The following is a 23,862-nucleotide window of genomic DNA, read 5'->3' on the forward strand; positions in this document are numbered from 1 at the left end:
AAAATTATTCTTCGGGCTGATTTATCTGATCCCACAATGTTTTCCCCCCCCCCCCCCAAGTTTTTATTTCCCAAGAATTAAAAAAGTTTGAAAGAGGAATGTATAAGAGGTCAAGGCGGCTACAAAGGCCAAGCCAAAATGTTTATGTGAACTCCTAAATTTTGATCTAAGTAACATACAAATGATTGGTAGGTTTTGCATTACTGAGTAACCACCTCTGAACTGTATTATTTCTTAGAAAGGCCCTGTGTGCATTTTCCCCTTGGTCTGATTGTGCACTGGAGGATGACCAAATATTGAACAGGGAGCTGGTCTGTTTTTAATGAGTGAGCCAGTCTTGCTGAGTTCAGCAATTGACCGGCTGCTTCATGCTTGATTTTAAAATAGGCTACAGTTCTTGATGTAACACAGACGTTCTGTTTTATCTCTATTTCACTTATTTGGACAACTGTGCTCTTGTGGATTGTGGATTAAGACAGTAATTAGATTGTTCTTCTACTTCCAGTGAGAACTGATTTGCAAGATATTAAAATCTATTTTAAAACTGCAGATTTTTTCTCAGCACATGCCATTTAAAAGAGAAAATCAGCGAAAAATGTAACACAATTATTGTATAAAGCAATTTTCTGATAGCAACTTGTCAGAAACTGCGATTTACAATTACAGGGATGAAAATCACATCCCATTCTTCAAATTGCAATCTTGTGTCATAGTGATGAAGACCTGTTTTACTTGCATATTCTTCCTCAGCCTTTGATTTTGTTGCCCCATTAATTTATTGAAACAGTAACAACTTTTTTTTTCTCTTTCATATATTCAGCATTCCTTGAATGCAAGAGTGATGAGACTGCCCCAGTCATCGTGTTTATTTGCAAGATGTTTGCTGTTGATGCCAAGCTTTTGCCCCAGAACAAGTTGAGGTGAGAGATGTTAATAGCCTTGTATGATTTCTGCAGTTGATATATTCTGTTTCCTTATCTATCTGCTTGTTTACTACAGCTGTGAATGATTTGCTAAGTTTTCAAGTTTAAAAGAAATATATGAAGATTGAATGAATTGTGTTTTTACTCTGACAATGAGTAACAATGAAGCACGTTGCAAAACCTTTGTGGGCTAAAACATTCCACCTCCTCCCTTCCCATTTCCGAAGCAGGTGGGGGAGATAAATGCAGAAACATAATTGGGGTATGCGCTGGTACATCATCATTGTTTCCAGAAGGCTTGTTCCATTTGGATTCCCAAGACTCCCACGTCTGAATCCCTCCAATCAGATTTCCACCTTACCACCGTACCAAAATGGCTCTTATCAAGGACACAGATAAAGTTCCTTGTTTTCAAAAAAATATTCTTTGTGAATATTCTTGCAATCAAGAACACGCCTAATCTTAATTAAACAAAATCACATTAAACAAAAAAAACCCTTAACAATTGAACATAGAACATACAGTGCAGAAGGAGGCCATTCAGCCCATCGAGCCTGCACCCCAAAAATGGCCACCAGCAGACAAGCTCCAGCTCAACATTCAGAATCTCTGACATGGTGTTAAGAAAGAGACCAAAAAGATTATCAACTTGGAACACGACCAGGACATATGGGTATGATTAGCCGGCTCCCGAGAAAACCGCACAAATCTGTCATACACTCCTGAAAAATAACCACTCATCCTCGCCTTGGTCAGATGAGCCCTGTACACTACTTTGAACTGGAGTGGATGATCCATGTTGGCATTCTCTGGGGGTCCCCAGCATCACAAATGCCAGTCTTCACCCAATTTTATTCATTCCTCGTGAGATCAAGAAATGGCTGAAGGCGCTGGATACTGTAAAGGCTATGGGTCCTGACAATATTCCAGCAACAGTACTAAAACTTGTGCTCCAGAACTTGCCATGCATCTGGCCAAGCTGTTCCAGCACATCAACAACAGTGGCATCTACCCGGCAATGTGGAAAATTGCCCAGGTATGTCCTGGGCAAGAAACAGGATAAATCCAACCTGGCCAGTTACTGCCCCATCAGACTCCTCTCAATCATCAGTAAAGTAATGGTCATTAACAATGCTACAAAGTGGCACCTACTCAGCAATAACGTGCTTAATTGGATTCCAGGGTCACTCAGCCTCTGACCTCATTACAGCCTTGGCTCAAACATGGACAAAAGAGATGAACTCCAGAGGTGAGGTGAGAATGACTGCCCTTGACATCAGGGCAGCATTTGACCAAGTATGGCATCAAGGAGCCCTAGCAAACTGGAGTCAATTAGACTCTCTGGTTGGAGTCATACCTAGCACAATGGAAGATCGTTGTGGTGGTTGGAGGTCAATCATAGCACCTCCAGGACATCACTGCAGGAGTTCCTCAGGTGAGAACATAGAAAAATAGAGCACAGAACAGGCCCTTCGGCCCACGATGTTGTGCCGAACTTTTGTCCTAGATTAAGAACAAATTAATCTACATCCCATCATTCTACCGTAATCCATGCACCTATCCAATAGCCGCTTGAAGGTCCCTAATGTTTCCGACTCAACTACTTCAACAGGCAGTGCATTCCGTGCCCCAACTACTCTCTGGGTAAAGAACCTACCTCTGACATCCCCCCTATATCTTCCACCATTCACCTTAAATTTATGTCCCCTTGTAATGGTTTGTTCCACCCGGGGAAAAAGTCTCTGACTGTCTATCTATTCCCCTGATCATCTTAGAAACTTCTATCAAGTCGGCCCTCATCCTTCTCGGTTCTAATGAGAAAATGCCTAGCACCTTCAATCTTTCCTCGTAAGACCTACTCTCCATTCCAGGCAACATCCTGGTAAATCTCCGTTGCACCTTTTCCAAAGCTTCCTAAAATGAGGCGATCAGAACTGCACACAGTACTCCATATGTGGCCTTACCAAGATTTTTTTACAGCTGCATCATCACTTCACGGCTCTTAAATTCAATCCCTCTGCTAATGAACACTAACACCTCATAGACCTTCTTCACAGCTCTATCCACTTGAGTGGCAACTTTCAAAGATCTATGAACATAAACCCCAAGATCTCTCTGCCCCTCCACATTGCCAAGAACCCTACCTGTATTCCGCATTCATATTTGTCCTTCCAAAATGGACAACCTCACACTTTCAGGGTTAAACTCCATCTGCCAGTTCTCAGCGCAGCTCTGCATCCTATCTATGTCTTTTTGCAGCCGACAACAGCCCTCCTCACTATCCACAACTCCACCAATCTTCGTATCGTCTGCAAATTTACTGACCCACCCTTCAACTCCCTCATCCAAGTCATTAATGAAAATCGCAAACAGCAGAGGACCCAGAACTGATCCCTGAGTTACGCCACTGGTTCTGGGCTCCAGGCTGAATATTTGCCATCCACCACCACCCTCTAACTTCTATCGGTTAGCCAGTTCATTATCCAACTGGCCAAATTTGCACTGAGTGCTGAGCTTGTGGCATTTGAGTGCTACAGTGAGAGTTTGGTGACTGAGGGAGTATAAGGGTTATTTAAAGTCTAGTATTTCTTTTATTTAGTTAATTAACTTAAAAGTTGCTGTTTGGTCTATAAGAAGGTGAATTTTGAATCAGCTTTAAACAAGGTTCTACTTGGACTTACTTGCAGCTGGAGCTTGTTAATTAGTTAATTGCATTAGGCCAGTTTTTAGAAGCTAGAGTCACAGTATAAATAGGGGCTAGATACAGTGCAGACTTTGTTTGCACTGAGTGCTGAGCTTGTGGCATTTGAGTGCTACAGTGAGAGTTTGGTGACTGAGGGAGTATAAGGGTTATTTAAAGTCTAGTATTTCTTTTATTTAGTTAATTAACTTAAACGTTGCTGTTTGGTCTATAAGAAGGTGAATTTTGAATCAGCTTTAAACAAGGTTCTACTTGGACTTACTTGCAGCTGGAGCTTGTTAATTAGTTAATTGCATTAGGCCAGTTTTTAGAAGCTAGAGTCACAGTATAAATAGGGGCTAGATACAGTGCAGACTTTGTTTGCACTGAGTGCTGAGCTTGTGGCATTTGAGTGCTACAGTGAGAGTTTGGTGACTGAGGGAGTGCTGAGCTTGTGGCATTTGAGTGCTACAGTGAGAGTTTGGTGACTGAGGGAGTGCTGAGCTTGTGGCATTTGAGTGCTACAGTGAGAGTTTGGTGACTGAGGGAGTTAGGTGAGGAGGGAGTAAGGTGCTCCTTACATTTCATTTCCTATATTTATCAAAGAGCGTGAAGGGAACCAGGAGTTTAGAGTACAGCTGACTGGGAGCAGAGTAGGAGGGCGGAGGTCCAGTTGGTCCACAGGGCAGCTAATTCTGTAAAGTAAGAGGGGATGGAGGCTAGGGCAGTTGCATGCTCCTCCTGTAGGATGTGGGTGGTGAGGGATACCACTGGTGTCCCCGCTGACTATACCTGCGGGAAGTGCACCCAACTCCAGCTCCTCAGAGACCGTGTTAAGGTACTGGAGCTGGAGCTGGATGAACTACGGATCATCCGGGAGGCAGAGGGGGTCATAGAGAAGAGTTACAGGGAGGTAGCCACACCAAAGGTACTGGACAAGAGTAGCTGGGTTACAGTCAGGGGAAAGAAAACTAACAGGCAGACAGTGCAGGGATCCCTCGTGGCCATTCCCCTTCAAAACAAGTATACCGTTTTGGATGCTGTTGGGGGGGATGACCTACCGGGGGAAGGCCCCAGCGGCCAGGTCTCTGGCACTGAGTCTGGCTCTGGGGCTCAGAAGGGAAGGGGGGAGCATAGAAAAGCAATAGTAATAGGAGATTCAATGGTTAGGGGAATAGATAGGAGATTCTGTGGTCGCGAGCGAGACTCCCGAAAGGTATGTTGCCTCCCGGGTGCCAGGGCCAGGGATGTCTCTGATCGTGTCTTCAGGATCCTGAAGGGGGAGGGTGATCAGCCAGAAGTCGTGGTGCACATTGGTACCAACGATGTAGGTAGGAAAAAGGGTGTGGAGGTAATAAACACGTTTAGGGAGTTAGGCTGGAAGTTAAGGGCCAGGACAGACAGAGTTGTCATCTCTGGTTTGTTGCCGGTGCCACGTGATAGCGAGGCTAGGAATAGGGAGAGAGTGCAGTTGAACACGTGGCTGCAGGAATGGTGTAGGAGGGAGGGCTTCAGGTATTTGGATAATTGGAGCGCATTCTGGGGAAGGTGGGACCTGTACAAGCAGGATGGGTTGCATCTGAACCAGAGGGGCACCAATATCCTGGGGGGGAGGTTTTCTAGTACTCTTCGGGAGGGTTTAAACTAATTTGGCAGGGGAATGGGAACCGGATCTGTAGTCCAGCAACTAAGGTAGACGATAGTCAGGACGCCAAAGCACGTAGTGATGCAGTGGGGAAGGTAACAATGACAAAGGAGAGTACTTGCAGGCAAGGAGATGGGTTGAAGTGTGTATACTTTAATGCAAGAAGCATCAGGAATAAGGTGGGTGAACTTAAGGCATGGATCGGTACTTGGGACTACGATGTGGTGGCCATCACGGAAACTTGGATAGAAGAGGGCCAGAAATGGTTGTTGGAGGTCCCTGGTTATAGATGTGTCAACAAGATTAGGGAGGGTGGTAAAAGAGGTGGGGGGGTGGCATTGTTAATTAGAGATAGTATAACAGCTGCAGAAAGGCAGTTCGAGGGGGATCTGCCTACTGAGGTAATATGGGTTGAAGTTAGAAATAGGAAAGGAGCAGTCACCTTGTTGGGAGTGTTCTATAGGCCCCCCAATAGCAGCAGAGATGTGGAGGAACAGATTGGGAAACAGATTCTGGAAAGGTGCAGAAGTCACAGGGTAGTAGTCATGGGCGACTTCAACTTCCCAAACATTGAGTGGAAACTCTTTAGATCAAATAGTTTGGATGGGGTAGTGTTTGTGCAGTGTGTCCAGGAAGCTTTTCTAACACAGTATGTAGATTGTCCGACCAGAGGGGAGGCCATATTGGATTTAGTACTTGGTAATGAACCAGGGCAGGTGATAGATTTGTTAGTGGGGGAGCATTTTGGAGGTAGTGACCACAATTCTGTGACTTTCACTTTAGTAATGGAGAGGGATAGGTGCGAGCAACAGGGCAAGGTTTATAATTGGGGGAAGGATAATACAATGCTGTCAGACAAGAATTGAAGTGCAGAAGTTGGGAACATAGGCTGTCAGGGAAGGACACAAGTGAAATGTGGAACTTGTTCAAGGATCAGGTACTGCGTGTCTTTGATATGTATGTCCCTGTCAGGCAGGGAAGAGATGGTCGAGTGAGGGAACCATGGTTGACAAGAGAGGTTGAATGTCTTGTTAAGAGGAAGAAGGAGACTTATGTAAGGCTGAAGAAACAAGGTTCAGACAGTGCGCTGGAGGGATACAAGATAGCCAGGAGGGAACTGAAGAAAGGGATTAGGAGAGCTAAGAGAGGGCATGAAAAATCTTTGGCGGGTAGGATCAAGGAAAACCCCAAGGCCTTTTACACATACGTGAGAAATATGAGAATGACTAGAGTGAGAGTAGGTCCGATTAAGGACAGTAGCGGGAGATTGTGTATTGAGTCTGAAGAGATAGGAGAGGTCTTGAACAAGTATTTTTCTTCAGTATTTACAAATGAGAGGGGCCATATTGTTGGAGAGGACAGCGTGAAGCAGACTGATAAGCTTGAGGAGATACTTGTCAGGAAGGAAGATGTGTTGCGCGTTTTGAAAAACTTGAGGATAGACAAGTCCCCCGGGCCTGACGGGATATATCCAAGGATTCTATGGGAAGCAAGAAATGAAATTGCAGAGCCGTTGGCAATGATCTTTTCGTCCTCGCTGTCAACAGGGGTGGTACCAGAGGATTGGAGAGTGGCGAATGTCGTGCCCCTGTTCAAAAAAGGGAATAGGGATAACCCTGGGAATTACAGGCCAGTTAGTCTTACTTCGGTGGTAGGCAAAGTAATGGAAAGGGTACTGAGGGATAGGATTTCTGAGCATCTGGAAAGGCATTGCTTGATTAGGGATAGTCAGCACGGATTTGTGAGGGGTAGGTCTTGCCTTACAAGTCTTATTGAATTCTTTGAGGAGGTGACCAAGCATGTGGATGAAGGTAAAGCAGTGGATGTAGTGTACATGGATTTTAGTAAGGCATTTGATAAGGTTCCCCATGGTAGGCTTATGCAGAAAGTAAGGAGGCATGGGATAGTGGGAAATTTGGCCAGTTGGATAACAAACTGGCTAACCGATAGAAGACAGAGAGTTGTGGTGGATGGCAAATATTCAGCCTGGAGCCCAGTTATCAGTGGCGTACCGCAGGGATCAGTTCTGGGTCCTCTGCTGTTTGTGATTTTCATTAACGACTTGGATGAGGGAGTTGAAGGGTGGGTCAGTAAATTTGCAGATGATACGAAGATTGGTGGAGTTGTGGATAGTGAGGAGGGCTGTTGTCGGCTTCAAAGAGACATAGATAGAATGCAGAGCTGGGCTGAGAAGTGGCAGATGGAGTTTAACCCTGACAAGTGTGAGGTTGTCCATTTTGGAAGGACAAATCTGAATGCGGAATACAGGGTTAATGGTAGGGTTCTTGGCAATGTGGAGGAGCAGAGAGATCTTGGGGTCTATGTTCATTGTTCTTTGAAAGTTGCCACTCAAGTGGATAGAGCTGTGAAGAAGGCCTATGGTGTGCTAGCGTTCATTAGCAGAGGGATTGAATTTAAGAGCCGTGAGGTGATGATGCAGCTGTACAAAACCTTGGTCAGGCCACATTTGGAGTACTGTGTGCAGTTCTGGTCACCTCATTTTAGGAAGGATGTGGAAGCTTTGGAAAAGGTGCAAAGGAGATTTACCAGGATGTTGCCTGGAATGGAGAGTTGGTCATACGAGGAAAGATTGAGGGTGCTAGGCCTTTTCTCATTAGAACGGAGAAGGATGAGGGGCGACTTGATAGAGGTTTATAAGATGATCAGGGGAATAGATAGAGTAGACAGTCAGAGACTTTTTCCCCGGGTGGAACACACCATTACAAGGGGACATAAATTTAAGATAAATGGTGGAAGATATAGAGGGGATGTCAGAGGTAGGTTCTTTACCCAGAGAGTAGTGGGGGCATGGAATGCACTGCCTGTGGTAGTAGTTGAGTCGGAAAATTTATGGACCTTCAAGCGGCTATTGGATAGGTACTGGATTAGGGTAGAATAAGGGAGTGTAGGTTAACTTCTTAAGGGCAGCACGGTAGCATTGTGGATAGCACAATTGCTTCACAGCTCCAGGGTCCCAAGTTCGATTTCGACTTGGGTCACTGTCTGTGTGGAGTCTGCACATCCTCCCCGTGACTGCGTGGGTTTCCTCCGGGTACTCCGGTTTCCTCCCACAGTCCAAAGATGTGCAGGTTGGGTGGATTGGCCATGACAAATTGTCCAAAATTCTATGATTAACCTAGGACAAAAGTTCGGCGCAACATCGTGGGCCGAAGGGCCTGTTCTGTGCTGTATTTCTCTATAAATCCCCCACTATCCCTCTTCACATTCTGCTTAAGCCTACCATGGGGAACCTTATCAAATGCCTTGCTAAAATCTATGTACACTACATCCACTGCTTTACCTTCATCCACGTGCTTGGTCACCTCCTCAAATAATTCAATAAGACTTGTGAGGCAAGACCTACCCCTCACAAATCCGTGCTGACTATCCCTAATCAAGCAGTGTCTTTCCAGATGCTCAGAAATCCTATCCCTCCGTACCCTTTCCATTACTTTGCCTACCACCGAAGTAAGACTAACTGGCCTGTAATTCCCAAGGTTATCCCTATTCCCTTTTTTGAACAGGGGCACGACATTCGCCACTCTCCAATCCCCTGATACCACCCCTGTTGACAGTGAGGACGAAAAGATCATTGCCAACGGCTCTGCAATTTCATCTCTTGCTTCCCATAGAATCCTTGGATATATCCCGTCAGGCCCAGGGGACTTGTCTATCCTCAAGTTTTTCAAAATGCCCAACACATCTTCCTTCCGAGCAAGTACCTCCTCGAGCTTATAAGTCTGTTTCGCACTGTCCTCTCCAACAATATGGCCCCTCTCATTCGTAAATACTCGTTCAAGACCTCTCCTATCTCTTCAGACTCGATCTCCCGCTACTGTCCTTAATTGGACCCACCCTCGCTCTAGTCATTCTCATATTTCTCACATATGTGTAAAAGGCCTTGGGGTTTTCCTTGATTCTACCCGCCAAAGATTTTTCATGCCCTCTCTTAGCTCTCCTAATCCCTTTCTTCAGTTCCCTCCTGGCTATCTTGTACCCCTCCAACCCCCTGTCTGAACCTTGTTTCCTCAGCCTTACATAAGTATCCTTCTTCCTCTTAACAAAACATTTAATCTCTCTTGTCAACCATGGTTCCCTCACTCGACCATCTGTTAGTGTCCAAAGTCCAACCATCTTCAGCTGCTTCATCAATTACCTTCCTTCCATCATAAGGGTAGAAGTGGGGATGTTCGTCGATGACTGCACAATGTTCATCATTTGCAATTCCTTAGATACTGAAGCAAGCCATGTCCAAATGCAGCAAGGTCTGGAGAATACCCAAGGCTGACCGTGCTGCCCTGAAGGGCAAATAGGATGGGCAGTAAATTCTGGCCTACCCAGCAACACCCACATCCCTTAAATGCTGCTCCTCAGTGACATCATCTGAAACACAGCATCAGATTCCACATGATGGCACCCAGCTCTACCTCATCGCCACCTCTCTCAACTCCTCTGCCCAGCTGCCATCCAGTACTGGGTGAGCAGGGAATACTGAAGTCAGGGTCCCACTCCTTACCACAAACTCTGCTCCATAGTTACAGACTCCATCCCCCTCCCTGAGGACTGTCTCAGGCTGAACCAAATTGTTTGCAAACTTGGTGCCAAATTGACTCCTAAATGTGTTTCTAACCACAAATCTACACGCCCATTTTCACCTCTGTTACATTGCTCAAATCTTTTCCTACCTCTGTTCATCTTACTGAAAGCTTCATCCATGCCTTTGTTATTCTATACCTGAATTTTCCAACGCACACCCGGCTGACTTTGAATGCTCTGCCCCATTACTCTGTGGTGCCCAGAATTGAACGCAATAGTTCAACTGAGGACTCATACCACAATTGACTTCCTTACTTTTGTATCTGTGCCTCTATTTAGAACACCTAGGATTCCATGTGCTGCCACTTTAAAGAATTGTGAATGTAAACCCTAAATTCTCCCTGTGATACACCCCCTTTAAAATTGTATAGTTTAGTTCATATTTTGTCTCCTTATTCTTCCTCTCAAAATGCAAGACCAGTTTCATTCCTGTTCAAGCTATTCTTTGGAGAAAGGCTGGCTGGTTAGTTGAGTACGAAATGAAAAAAAAAATGAAATGAAAATCGCTTATTGTCACAGGTAGGCTTCAAATGAAGTTACTGTGAAAAGCTCCTACTCGCCACATTCCGGCGCCTGTTTGGGGAGGCTGGTACGGGATTTGAACCCGTGCTGCTGGTCTGCCTTGGTTTGCTTTAAAAGCCAGCTGTGATAAACCAGCCCCTTATATATGACATCTCATTTAGGAACCCATGCTGAGCGAAGCATAGAATCCCTCTAACTTAATTTCCAGATGTTCTGCAATAACCAGGATGCTATGTTCTTTATTGCCCCAAACTAGAATTTTATTTTAGTGTTCCAAGAATAATGGTATCTCTGAGCTGATGTGACGGTACCGTAGCAAATGTTTTCCTGAAAATTACTTCAGTCAAACTCTTATTTTTACTTTACGAGCCAACCAGGTCAGTATAGAGCAACAGTTATATTTTGGCATTCTTATTCATTGGTCCTTATAATTAATCTAGAATATATACCTAAAGTTTTTGTATGATGGCAATTAGAATAAAAGATTATTGTCCCGTTCTTCACTGTTTGAATTGGTGTGTTGCTTTATTGTGTTTTGTGTTAAACCTGCAGAACAGGTTCATTATTTGCTTCCTATCAGGTTCTGGCCAACATTGATAAAAAGCAAATTACTGCGGGATCTGAAACAAAAACAGAAAATCCTGGACAATCTCAGCAGGTCTGACAGCGTCTGTGGAGAAAGAAGGGAACTAGCGTTTTAAGTCTGGGTGACTCTTTGCCAAAGCTGGAGAGAACTGGAAATAGATCAGATTTACACTATTGTTTGGGGGATGCCGGGGGGGGGGGGGGGGGGGGGGGGGGGGGGGGGGGAGCCCTGGGGCTGGATAGAGGGTCAGCGATAGGTGGAGATTGACAATCCTCTTGCGAACAGAAAGACAAAGGGAATGTAAATAGGGGTGATTAAGGCTAAAAAGGGTGCTGATCGTGGCACAGAGATTAGAATGTGGTAACTGCAGAACAAAGGCAAACAGTGTGTCAAAGGGCAACTAGGAACAGGGAACAGATGGCCCAAGTGGGACGGGGTGGAGGGAGGGGTGACATTGGTGAAGGAGAAACATCGATGGAAGAAATTAAAATGAATTGATAGAAATAAGAATGGGGTGAAGGTGGAGGAGAGGGTTCACAGTTTGAAGTCAGATGTGACAGCCACTAAACAAACTGGTAAATATTAAATCTATATTTTATTCCTGGTCCTAATACCCAGTGATTTCATGGCTAATTGTAATGATAGTTTGCCAAACTTGGGTTTACCTGAACAACACAGTGGGTGGGTTTTTCTAGTCGTGCTACAGTCAACAGGGTTTCCCGTTGTACAGTCTTCACTGCTGGGGGAACCCATGGCTGGGGTCGCCATCGGTGAGACTGGAAAATACCGCCAAGGGGAATAGTCAGAAAGTTTTGGCCAACGACTTCGGATTTAGATTAAATGCTACTTGAATTTTTAAAAATTGTAAAAGACCTTTCACAAGTTAAAATAAGTTTCATTAGCTTGTTTCCAATATTATTTCCAATTTCTCATTTTTATTATCATGTACAATGTTATGGACACCCAGTCAGCTCTCAACAGTGGCTGCGAGACTGGACCAGATACAGGGCGGCATGGTGGCACAGTGGTTAGCACTGCTGCCTCACAGTGCCAGGGTTCCGGGTTCAATTCCGGCCTTGGGTGATTGTCTGTGTGGAGTGTGTGTGTCCTCCGGGTGCTTTGGTTTCCTCCTACGGCCCAAAGGTGTACAGGTTAAGTCGATTGCCATGCTAAATTGTCCCTTTTGAGTCCAGGGATATGCAGGTTGGGTGGATTTGCAGGGATTAGGTGAAGGAGTGGGCCTATGTAGGGTCCTCTTTCAGAGGGTCAGTGCAGACTCAATGGGCTGAATGACCTCCTTCTGCACTGTGGGGATTCTACATTCATAATTTTTTTAAGTTTTTAGACGGTGCGGAAGGACCGATTCATTCTAGGAATGATAATGGAAGAAATAGGGCTTGGTTATTTTAGAAACAGACTTTATCAAAATGAAAGAAAATAAAACAATATTTAAACTTTATCTCTAATACCAACAGTTTATATGTAGTTTCTTAACCCTAACACAGTTGTTCCCATTAAACAATACTTTACAGAACATGCCACTCTCATGCCACTTACACCCGCAGAGAAAAGCAACACCTGCATTTACAAAGCAATTTTGTTCTGTTAGGGATATTTGTTCAGAACCCTTTTCCAAAGCCTGCCTCAGTGGCAATTTTCATAACCTCTCTTGGTCGACTTCCAAAGCCTTCTCTTCTATAACTGCCCAGATCATTTTTCAGTACTTATTCATACCAGAATTCCTTCTCTCTCTCTCTGAACTCCGCACTGCCTCTAAAACAAAGGCTCTCTCTCCTGGGGTGCCCAGACTTAAACCCATCAGCATTATCTTGGCTGTTTGATTTCCCGTTTGTACAAAAAAACAGCCACGCTATTGATATGCAACTAACCTCCCATTGACAGACAAAGAAGCCATCGGAATCTGTAATAGGTCAATAGCTGGTCAGACAGATTATCAAGGCTAAGAAGGGTGCAGTTCGTGGCACATGAAGATACTAGAATGTGTTAATCAGAGAACAAATATAAGCAGTGCACCAAAGGACAATGAGGAAAAAGGAACAGATGGCCCAAGTCAGGTGGGGTGGGGGGAGGGGGGCAATGGTGAGGAAAAAACAGATTGATGGAAGAAATTTAAATAAATTGATAGAAATAAAAATGGGTTGAAGGTGGAGGAGAGAGTTCACAGTCTGAAGTTGTTGAATTCAATGTTAAGTCCAGAAGGCTGTAACGTACCTGATCGGAAGATGAGGTGCTATTTTGCGCTAGGTTTCACTGGAACATTGCAGCAGGCCAAGGACGGACATGTGGACATGAGAACAGGACGGTGAGTTGAAATGGAAAGCAACAGGAAGGTCTGGGTCCTGCTTGTGGATGGACCGAAGGTCTCTCCAATGTAGAGTAGACCGCATTGGGAGCAGCAAATGCAGTAGACCAGATTGAAGGTGGTGCACATGAAGTGCTGTCTCGCTTGAAAAGAGTGTTTAGAGCCTTAGATGGTGAGCAGGCAGAAGATGAAGGGTTGTGTGTTGCATCTCCTGCCATTGCATGGGAAGAGGGAGAGGTGTTAGGGTGAGGGGAGGAGTGGACCAGGGTATCCCGAAGGGAATGGTCCCTGCGATAAGCTGACAGGGGTAGCAATATGTGTTTGGTGGTGGCATCATGCTGGAGTTAACAGAACTGAAGGTTGATTATTCTTTGAATGCGGAAGGTGGTGAGGTGAAAAGTGAGGACAAAGGTACCCTATCCTGGTTCTAGGAGGGAAGGAAAAGGGTGAGAGGAGAGATGTGGGAAACCACGATTAAAGAAGAATGACGACATGTCAGCAGCATCGTTTTGGAAAGTGGCATCATCGGAACAGTTGCAATGGAGGCGAAGGAACTGCGAGAATGGGATGGAGTCTTTACAGGATGTGGGGTATGAAGAGCTGTAATCGAGGTAGCTGTGGGAGTCGGTGGGTTTGTATTGGATTAGTGGATGGCCTATCCTCAGAAATTGAAATAGAAAGGTCAAGGAAGGGAAGGGAAGTATTGAAGATGGACCATGTGAGCGTGATAGAGTGGTGGAAATTGGAAGCAAAATTAATACATTTTTTCAGGTCCAGACGGGAACATGAAGAGGCACCCAAAAGAGTTGAGGAATGGGGCTGGAGTAGGACTGGAACAAGGAATGTTCCACATACTCCATAAAGAGATAGGCAAAACTGAGATGCATAAGGATATCCATAGTGTCATGGGGGTGACCCTTTTTGTCTTATCACATGGCTGCAATGATGTCATTGTGTGGGCGGAGCTGGGCTGTGGCTCTGAGTTTTACTTTTGCTTTGAGTTTGACCTGGTTTTGTATTGCACAGGTTGGAAAGAAGCGCCTCTCTATCTTCAGTTTAAAAGCTGTTTCCAGATTACTTGATAACTTAAAAGTGATAACTGTGTTCTGGAAGGAATCCAAACCTGTTGTTTTGGGAAGGAAACATGTGTATCCTTACCAAGTCTTAAAGATAGTAAGGGTGCCGTGTGCTGGGCCACACCTTTGAAAAGGGCTTTCTGGTTTATGGGATCTTGTTATTAAATTGGAACAATTAAAGGGGAGAATTTATTCAGGGTGATACATAGATTACTGTAGCTTTGTGGGGTATTTCTGTTTGTAGTTGATACAAAATTCTTACTGTGTGTGTTTATAAAAATGTTAACTAAATTCGTAGAATAAAGCTGGTTTTTGATTAAAAGTGCTTAAGGCCTCTGTTGAATAATACTTGAAAGGCAGGCCCCAAAATCGATGAACAATTGTAGGTCAGGTGAACTCCATGATGTACTTTGGAGTTTTCTAAACCCTGGTCCATAACAATAGCCACACCTTTGGTTTGGCGGGAGTGAGACATGTTAAAGGAGAAATTGTTCAGTGAGAGGACAAGTTCAGCCAGACGGAGGAAAGTGGTGGTGGATGGGGATTGTTTTAGTCTCTGTTCGAGGAACAAGCGGAGAGCCCTAAGACCATTCTGATGGGGAATGGAGGTATAAAGGGATTGGACATCCATGGTAAAGAGGAGGCGGTTAGGGCCGGGGGACTGGAAGTTTTTGACATGATGTATAGCATCGGAGGAATCGCGAAGAGGAGAGAGTATGGAGTCAAAATAGGAAAAAATTAGTTTGGTGGGGCAGGGACAGGCTGACACGATGGGCCTACCGGTACAGTCCTGTTTGTGGATTTTGGGGAGGAGGCAGAAGCGGGCTGTCTGGGATTGGGAGATTGAGGTTGGAAGCTGTGGAGGGAAGATACACAGAAGATAGGAGCAGGAGGTGGCCTTTTGGCCCTTCGAGCCTGCTCCGCCATTCATCACGATCATGGCTGATCATCCAACTCAATAGCCTAATCCTGCTTTCTCCCCATAGCCTTTGATCCCATTCTCCCCAAGTGCTATATCCAGTCACCTCTTGAATATATTCAATGTTTTAGCATCAGCTACTTCCTGTGGTAATGAATTCCACAGGCTCTCCACACTTTGTGTGAAGAAATGTCTCCTTATCTCTGTCCAAAATGGTATACCGTGAATCCTCAGACTGTGACCCCTGGTTCTGGACACACTTATCGTTGGTAACATCTTCCCTGCATCTACCCTCTCCAGAGAAGTTGAGGTCAGTGATAACGCTCAACATTGAATAGGTGGATCAGTACATTTTTGATTCCCGCTATCTTGCAACTAACAGCCTAGTGGATAAATTAATAATCATTTCACCCGTTCCTGGAAAATTCTCAGTGAACTCGTTTTGCTAACATTCATAAATCACGACGTTTGGATCTTGCATCTGTACGACATGTTGACAAAAGTGCCCTAGCACTGATGGTAAACTCAGGAAGCTTCCCTTTTCCGAAAATGCATTGCTTTTGTGTGCACATACTGTACAAAGAAAGACAGATTGTTTATCTTGGTACGGTCGCCTTCATTTCTTGAAAGAAAATATTCTTCGTACACCATGTTCTGGCCTTTCCTACCACATAATCTTCCCTGAGTATTAAATTATCCAGCCTTAGGGCAGTATCATGAAGCTAAGTTGCTGCCATCCAGGTCAAAATGAACTTGTATGATGTCTGGTATAAGGAGCATCACAACAGGTGAAAACCTGACAGATTTATATGTCCCTACAGTGTTCTTTAAGGACCAAACAGACGAGAGATAGTCTCTTATTTTGGAGCATGCTTTTACAAAGAATGAAGACGATCCTGCCAAGAACTATAATCTATCATTTGTATTCCAGACACAAGTGCTTTTAACAGTAAATTTTACATTATTAAAAAAGCTATTGAATAATAAATTTATTTTCCCAGTAAAATGTTTACCTTTAAATTACATTGAGTGAAAAATGTTAAGTGTAAATGCAGTATGCTTGGAAAAATAGCATTTAATGAAACTGGGTATCTGCAAGTTTGCTATAGATCTACAGCTCTCAGCAGGAATTTTGAAATTAATCTCCAGTACTACCTAATTTGATTACTCCCTCCACGTGGAGTACATGAGCATTCTTTTAAAGAGATAGACCAGGCCAAAGGAAGAACTTTGCTTGTCCGTGAGATGGCCCAAGTTGCTTTCCGACTAATGTATTGCTTTTGAAGTTCAGACAGTATTGTGCTAGCAAACATAGCAGCCAATTTGTGTGGAGCACAATCCCACAAATGCTGAAACAGCTGTTTGGAGAAACTTAAGAAACACTAAATTTGAAACTTGCAAGACATAAGATTACAGTGTTTCTCCTGAATGAGGTTTTTTTATATTTTTGTAAAGAAATAGCATAATCTTTTGCAGCAAGTATTTGTTTACAAACTGCTTTTGTGCCTATAGCTAATTAATTCCATATATTGATCTGCAGTAAAGGAAGAACAAATATTCTGGGTGCGATTTAATGCAAATGCTTCTAAGTGTGGTAGCGAGCGGGAAATGCCGCAAGCTTCCTGATGCTCAGCTTGGTGAGGCCTTTGCCGCAATAAAACATCATTTGGCCCATTTAACAAGGTCCCACGGGACTCAAGCCGTAGATCATGGTTCGCTGATTGATTCACCCGGGACCGCATCCGGGAGGGGGAATGACGGACGAGGCCACGTCCTACGTGAAGTGGATGTCGATGAGGGCCTCCCTGGCCATTCGGGCTTGCCGGACCCTCAGCGCTATCCCCTGTCCTCCAGCCTCCAACTGGTCTTATGGTTCCTTCCCGGGCTCGTCCTCCAGCCCCTCCTGATCCGGCGCCTCCATGTCCTCCTCCTCCTCGGAGGTGGCCACATACTCCTCCCCCTCCTCCATCTCCAGGAAGTCGCCCCGATGCTGTCCCAGGTTGTGGAGAGCACAGTAGATCACCACTAAGCTAGCAACCCTCTGGGAAGTGAACTGGAGAGCACCACCAGAGCGGTCGAGATATCGGAATTGCATTTTGAAGAGTCCGATGCACTGCTTAATGACAGCCCATGTGGCCACATGGGCCTCATTGTTTTGGGTCTCCGTATTGGTCACCAGCCTCCATAATGGCATCATTAGCCATGTCCTCAGCGGCTAACCCTTATCCCCCAACAGCCAACCGGCTATCCTGGGGTGGTCCTCTAAGAGGCCGGGGATGTTCGACTGCCCCAGGATGTAGCTGTCGTGCACACTCCCTGGGAAGTGTGCACACACATGCATGATCTGGTGGTCGTACACGAGCTAGATGTTCAAAGCGTGGAACCCCTTTCTGTTAATGAAGGGCACTCCCAGACGGCCCGGTGAGCGGATGGCGACATGCCATCTATTAGTCCCTGGACCTGAGGCATCCCGTCGATGGCAGAGAATCCTGCAGCCCAGGCATCTTGTTGGGCCTGTTCCATATCAAAGTTTATACAGTTTGCTATTCGGCAGAAAGGGCATCTGTGACCTCACGGATACTCTTGTGGGCTGCAGCTTGTGAGATGTCACACAAGTTCCCGCTTGAGTCCTGGAATGACCCTGAGGCATAGACGTTCAGGCCTACGGTGACCTTCACAGCCATCGGGAGTGGGTATCCTCCTCCTCCTCCACATTGGACATGGCACAGGTGCTGCACTCTCTCCTTGTTGAGGCGGAGCCTCCTACGGTATGTGCTGTCTGTCATCTGCTTGAAGGACTAGTGACGCTTGTACACCGCGGGCCTCTCCCTCTGCGTCACTCCCTGGCCTGTTGGACAGCCGGGTCTGCAGGGTGTGTGGTGGAGCTCAGTGCATGGGCCACCGCCTCGAACTCCTGTCAACCCTGCTGCTGCCCGCCGCCTTCTCCAATGTCTGCCCTGCTACCAGGGCAAATTCCATTGGGTTCACAATATCATCCACACCGTTCACTATCTGCAAGAAATTGGGAGAGGGATCGAGACTGACAACCAGTGATATCTTCCACCCCGGGACACTCTAGTCTCCCTATCGATCTCCCACCACTGCCACGCTACTAATCGGTGCCCGAGTGACCACTTGCAGGGGGGCCGTTAGATAGAGGGTGGCTCCCGTTAATTGCATGGAGATTGGTCTTTAGTGGTGATTATTGATTTCTTGCCACGCTAGGGCGAGATTCGGATTTCGCCAACAGGAACGGGCTGGTCAGATCGCAAACAGATCGGCGCCAGCACGGTTCTCGTTTGTGTCGTTTCCCACTATTTAACAGCCTTGTAGTGCTCTCACTTAAGCGTGATGTGGTCATAAAATCGCGCCCTCTGTGTATGGAGGTGATAGTTTTAATTCTGGGGATTTATACAATCCTATTTTGTTGAGATTGAAAAAAATTAATTTACTTTGTAATTTACTGACTGTGTTAGTTGGGTTGAATTAAATTAATTAATAAAATGCTGTGACTTTTTAGACTTTCCTTTCCAAATTCAGATGTGTCCTAATATTTTATTTCTGAAAAGTGTAATTACCAGTCTTGGTGGGTAGTTGCGGGCAGAAATGCACTGACGCTACAAGGATTGGATGGAATTGTTTTCTTTTTGATGCAAAATAATAACTTGATTCTTCTCCTGTATTGTGTCTTGTATACCGATAGATATCGTGCGCACAGTACCAGTCTGCCTTCTCAGAGATCACCTTAGGAGTTCCCAGTGTCATACATTGCTGGAGCTGAAAAATGTAGGAAAATAGAATGAAGAGCCAATTGTCCTGTGTAGTTTTTTTCTGACCTTGGTAAACTGGCCACTCCCCAAGAGTAGGAGCTGGGTATCTGCAGCCCTCAGCTTGCAGTTAATCTCCAGTACTGCTTGTTTTGATTACTTCCTCCACATGAGTATCTGAGCATTCTCTTAAAGAGAAAGACCAGTTAAACAAAGAAGTTTGCTTCTCCTTGGATTCCCTAAAGTGCTTCACTACTCCTATATTACTTTCTCCCAAAGGGAAATAAATTATTAATTCATCCATTTTTCTGGTTTGGGTTGAGAGATGAATATCGACTGAAGTCGAGAATACTCCCATCCCTCTGAAAATATTGTCATGGGATTGTTTGTATCTACCTGAACATACAGCCAGCCATATAATGTTTCAACGAAAAGGTGCAACCTTTGATAAAGTAGCACAACTTCAGTGCTCAGTGTTTCACTGTAATGTCAGCCAACAATATGTGGTGAAATAGAGAAGAGGACTTGAACTTGCAAATGATAGCCTCTCACCTCTACCACTGAGTCAAACTGACACAGTACTAACATAGGAATGAATCAGATAATTCTAATACTGGGGGGATGGCTGTAATAGCCTTGGACTGGTGGTGATCCCAGAAATTATTGCCGAGGAGGGGTTTGGGGCACGGTGAAGATAAGTTGAAGTTTTTTAAGGGGTGTGATGCTGTTGTGAAGGGGGGGAGGTGTTCATAATGTGGGGAGGATAGGGGGTGGAGTTGTGGCAAGGATATGACTTTCATTATGCTTCTGAAGGGGGTTATACTCTGTCAAAGGAGAGTTGTTCTGCAAGGGACCATCATTTTGACCACAGGCCGATATTCATGGGGAGAGGTGTCTTATTAAGGCATCGACCATGGGTTATTGTGACAAAAGGAGCTTATTAGGTGTCTTGACGATGTAACCGTGTACGCTAGTCATTCACCAGCCGCATTCGGCTCGGAGTTAAAATCATGCATTGAGTCTTTTTGCTGCATTAATTTGGACCTTGTACGCTGATCTTTGTCAGTATATTTGATGAAACTGCAAATGAGCTCTCTCCTAACCCAGTGCTAAACTTTATTGCTGGACTGTGCATTATTTGGAAAAGGTTCCAGACAATCTGTGTTTTGACCCAAATAATATTTTAAAACCATGTCAACCCTGACGACAACAAATAACCCGTCATTTAGGTCATACACAGCCTTGTGTTAACTTTCCAGAATAAAATCTGTCAGGTAGTAAAATCAATCAAGAAAATATTTTTTTAATCATTTCAACTTTTAGTTAGAAATCCTTGAAAACAAAATTAGAAACCCATGAAGACAAAGAAATCTGGTGTTTTTATTGAGTTGTTTTGGAGGAAACAACTGCAAGCAATGTGCAGTCCACAAAATGGTTTTCAGAAATTAGACTTTAAACCTTTCCCCCAACTCACATTTACATTCCCATTAATTTCTGCATAATGTTACTGTGCTTTCCCAGATAAAGAGAAGCTTGTTTTGGAACATGGTGAGTTGCCTAAATATAGGACATTGTTGTTTCAGATTGTATCCATCATCGTGAAAGTTAGACAATGGAAACCACAGTCAAAACAAATGGTGGTGAACAGCATACTTGGCAGTGCACAGCAGCAAGTCTGTAGGACTTGATCCAGTGCCAAGTGTCACATTGTACTTATTAAACATTCAGCAGTAACCTATTCTAACTTTTTTCATCCAAATGTGGGTACCTTTTGTTCATAGATCTTTAGCCAAGCAAGCAACTGACTTTAAAACAGTTGTTCAGCAAAGTTTAGCATGAGCTTTGGCATTTTTTCCCCCCTTGAAGGATTCTTGAAATTTGATTATTCAATTCCTGACACAACGTAGCAAAACAGGCTGCATTTTATGCACAAACATTTGCCATGAACGTTTTGTGTCACAGTGATTTTTTTTGTTGAATGTAAATTAGCAATTCTATGACATCAGCCAAATCTCATGTAGAAAACATGTCAGTTGCTATTGACATCTTCTATTTTGTCTGTTTTTTGAAGTCTATTCAATGAAACTGCAATTCACCATAATATTTGGTTAAAACGTGGTTAAATGCATAAAGAAAAGCCTTGTTCCGATGTGTAATTGCAAAAGTTCATTTTTTGTATGTTTTTCTTTCCTTGTCCATTATTGCTGTAATTTAATATCTAGCATTTTGAGCTAAAAATGTGCTTCCACTTATCCTTAGATTTAGACTAAAGTAGATATCACCAATCATTTAAGGAGCCAAGCTACAGGTTAAATTAACTAGAATGCACATTTTTAGAGGTGCAGCTATATTGCCAGCCTCGTGTCACAAGTGCAACCTTTTCTGTTTTGATGTGAATATGGCAGCATGGCTCTGTAGACAGATTCCAACTGACTGGAATGCAGCAATATGAGATACTCTTGGGGAAACTCCCAGACTGCTTGAGCATAATGCCATGTGGAGTGCAAGCACAGCGGTCAAGTTTTGTTGGGAAAGGATCGAGCCAACTACATTGCAAGCCCTAACCAAGCTTTGCAAAATTGTTCTGAGGAAGTAAGCGTTCCCACTCCTGCTGTGAAAATATTAAAAATACCATTTGGGAATCTGCCCACACATTAGCTTGTGCGCGTAGTGTTCTCTTGGTGTCCCGAATCTGATTCCTAGCTGGGAAATACATAAGAATTCAACACAAGTGAGGAGTTTACCTTTCAGCTTAAGTCTGCTCAGATAACACAATAGAAATCTACAACAGCCGCTCCCTCCCCCCCCCGCCCCCTCCCCCTCCCAACCCTACACAAACACATACATTCACACACACTTACTCACTCCCTAGCGTTTAATGGACTGTGAACTCTATTTTGATTTTTTTTAATATCAATTTGTAGTTGTCTAGTTCAGTAACATTCTTTTGAATATATGCATTGTGAACTGGATTGAATTTCAGCTAGAACATTTAACTAATGCCAGGGAGAAAGATATGTGAACATGATTTTCTATAGTAGAGAAGGCTAATGTATTGGCAGTCCTCAGGAACTTTCTGATGTATAATATCTTGGAATACATTGAAAGCAGAAAATTTTGTATTTTCATAGCATAGTTCTATCTGTGTGAGGAGGTGGCGAAGGGCAACCAACCAAATTTGCGACGATCCCAAGTAAAATGGGAGAAGCCAGAGAGGGAACTATGGCTCTGTGATTCTTCCTGGAGTACTAGATTAGCAATAAATTAGATCCAACATAATGTGATCTGTTCCTTCATTTCTCTTCACCAATGGAAAAGAAAATCCATGATTCAATATAGAATGTTATGACTAGGCATAATAGTCACGTAATTGATGCAAAGCAGAAATTGCCTTGCTGTGAGAATATGGCACCAGTATTTAAATAATGCAATTTCCACGTTCCACTAATGATTTTTAAAAAATGGATTTGATGCCAATGGAACATAGCGACATCTGTCTGATTAATGGAAGAATGCATCTATTACTTTAGGGGCTCATAATTTAAAAATGTTAATGTCCACATCCACCTAATGTCATAGTTCATGGGCGCGCTTCTCCGCTCCCCACGCCAGGTGGGAGAATCGCGGGAGGGCCCCCCGACAAATTTCACGCCCCCCTGCCCCCCCCCCCCCCCCTCGGAAGAATCGGCGCTTGCCGTTTTTCACGCCGAACGGCGATTCTCCGACTCGGATGGGCCGAGCGGCCTGCCGTTCGCGGTCATTTCACGATGGCGGCAAACACACCTGGTCGCTGCCGTTGTGAAACGGGAGTGAGAAGCCCGTTTGGGGCTTGTAGGTGGCCTAGAAAGGAAAGAGCACCACGACTGTGCTCGGGAGGGGACAGGCCCGCGATCGGTGCCCACCGATCGTCGGGCCGGCGTCCAAATCGGACGCACTATTTCCCCTCCGCCGCCCCACAAGATCAAGCCGCCACGTCTTGCGGGGCGGCTGAGTGGAAAGACGGCCACCGCGCATGCGCGGGTTCGTGCCATCAGCGTCATGATGTCAGCCGCGCATGCGCGGGTTGGAGCCGGCCAACCTGCGCATGCGCGGCTGACGTCATTAGGCTCGCCGGCCGCGTCATTCTTGGCACGACACCCCCGCGGCCGAGAGTTACGGAGCACCGCTCCTAGCCCAGCCGGGAGGGGAGAATAGGGGACGAGGAGCGGCCTCCGAGGCCGTCGTGAAACTCGGCCGAGTTCACGACGGCCCTCCCGATTTTTCCCGGGAGCGGAGAATTCCGCCCCATATGTTTTAGGGGTATGGACTTTTAGTTTTATAAATTGAATATTTAAATGTAAATTCAGTGGGAAAATCCCTGGTAGACATCTGGAGGCTGGCAAACCACACATAATTTAAATAATAAAAATTCAACAGGTAATTTTTGTTTACTGGGTAAAGTCAGAGAAAAAGATTGAGAGTTATAAAGGTGATCTTACTTTGCTAAAGAACTGGAGCCATATCATCTGCAGTAATTTCAGTAAAGGATTAGTGTTTTCATGGAGAATTGCTTTGCCAAAAGCTAATAGAAAGATCTCCATGTAGGAGATTAGGAAACTCTTGCAGGGAAATGGAAAGTAGAACTGAGTTTACAGCATAAGCCATAGTGTTAGTTAATGGAGTTTACTTTGTTTAATAATTTCTTTTATGCAACAAAGTTTGTTTTTGCTTATAAATGTGAAATCTTGAAGCACAGTTCTGTCGGTTAATTGCTGTGTATTCAATTTCTTCTTTAAACGTTAACAGTCGCTAACCAGATTGTAGCAAAAATTATGTCCATACAACT

At 44.6% G+C, this 23,862-nt stretch overlaps 1 protein-coding gene across 1 annotated transcript in view; it reads left to right on the forward strand.

Annotated features, from left to right (window-relative positions):
• Positions 1-23,862, forward strand: part of efl1 (elongation factor like GTPase 1) — a 405,088-nt gene that overhangs the window by 138,025 nt on the left and 243,201 nt on the right. The window contains exon 12 of the mRNA XM_038813286.1: positions 821-920. Within this exon, the coding sequence (XP_038669214.1) occupies positions 821-920 (100 nt within the window). The remainder of the gene's footprint in view (positions 1-820; positions 921-23,862) is intronic.

Source organism: Scyliorhinus canicula, chromosome 12 (genome assembly GCF_902713615.1).
Source record: "Scyliorhinus canicula chromosome 12, sScyCan1.1, whole genome shotgun sequence".
Classification (NCBI taxonomy): domain Eukaryota; kingdom Metazoa; phylum Chordata; class Chondrichthyes; order Carcharhiniformes; family Scyliorhinidae; genus Scyliorhinus; species Scyliorhinus canicula.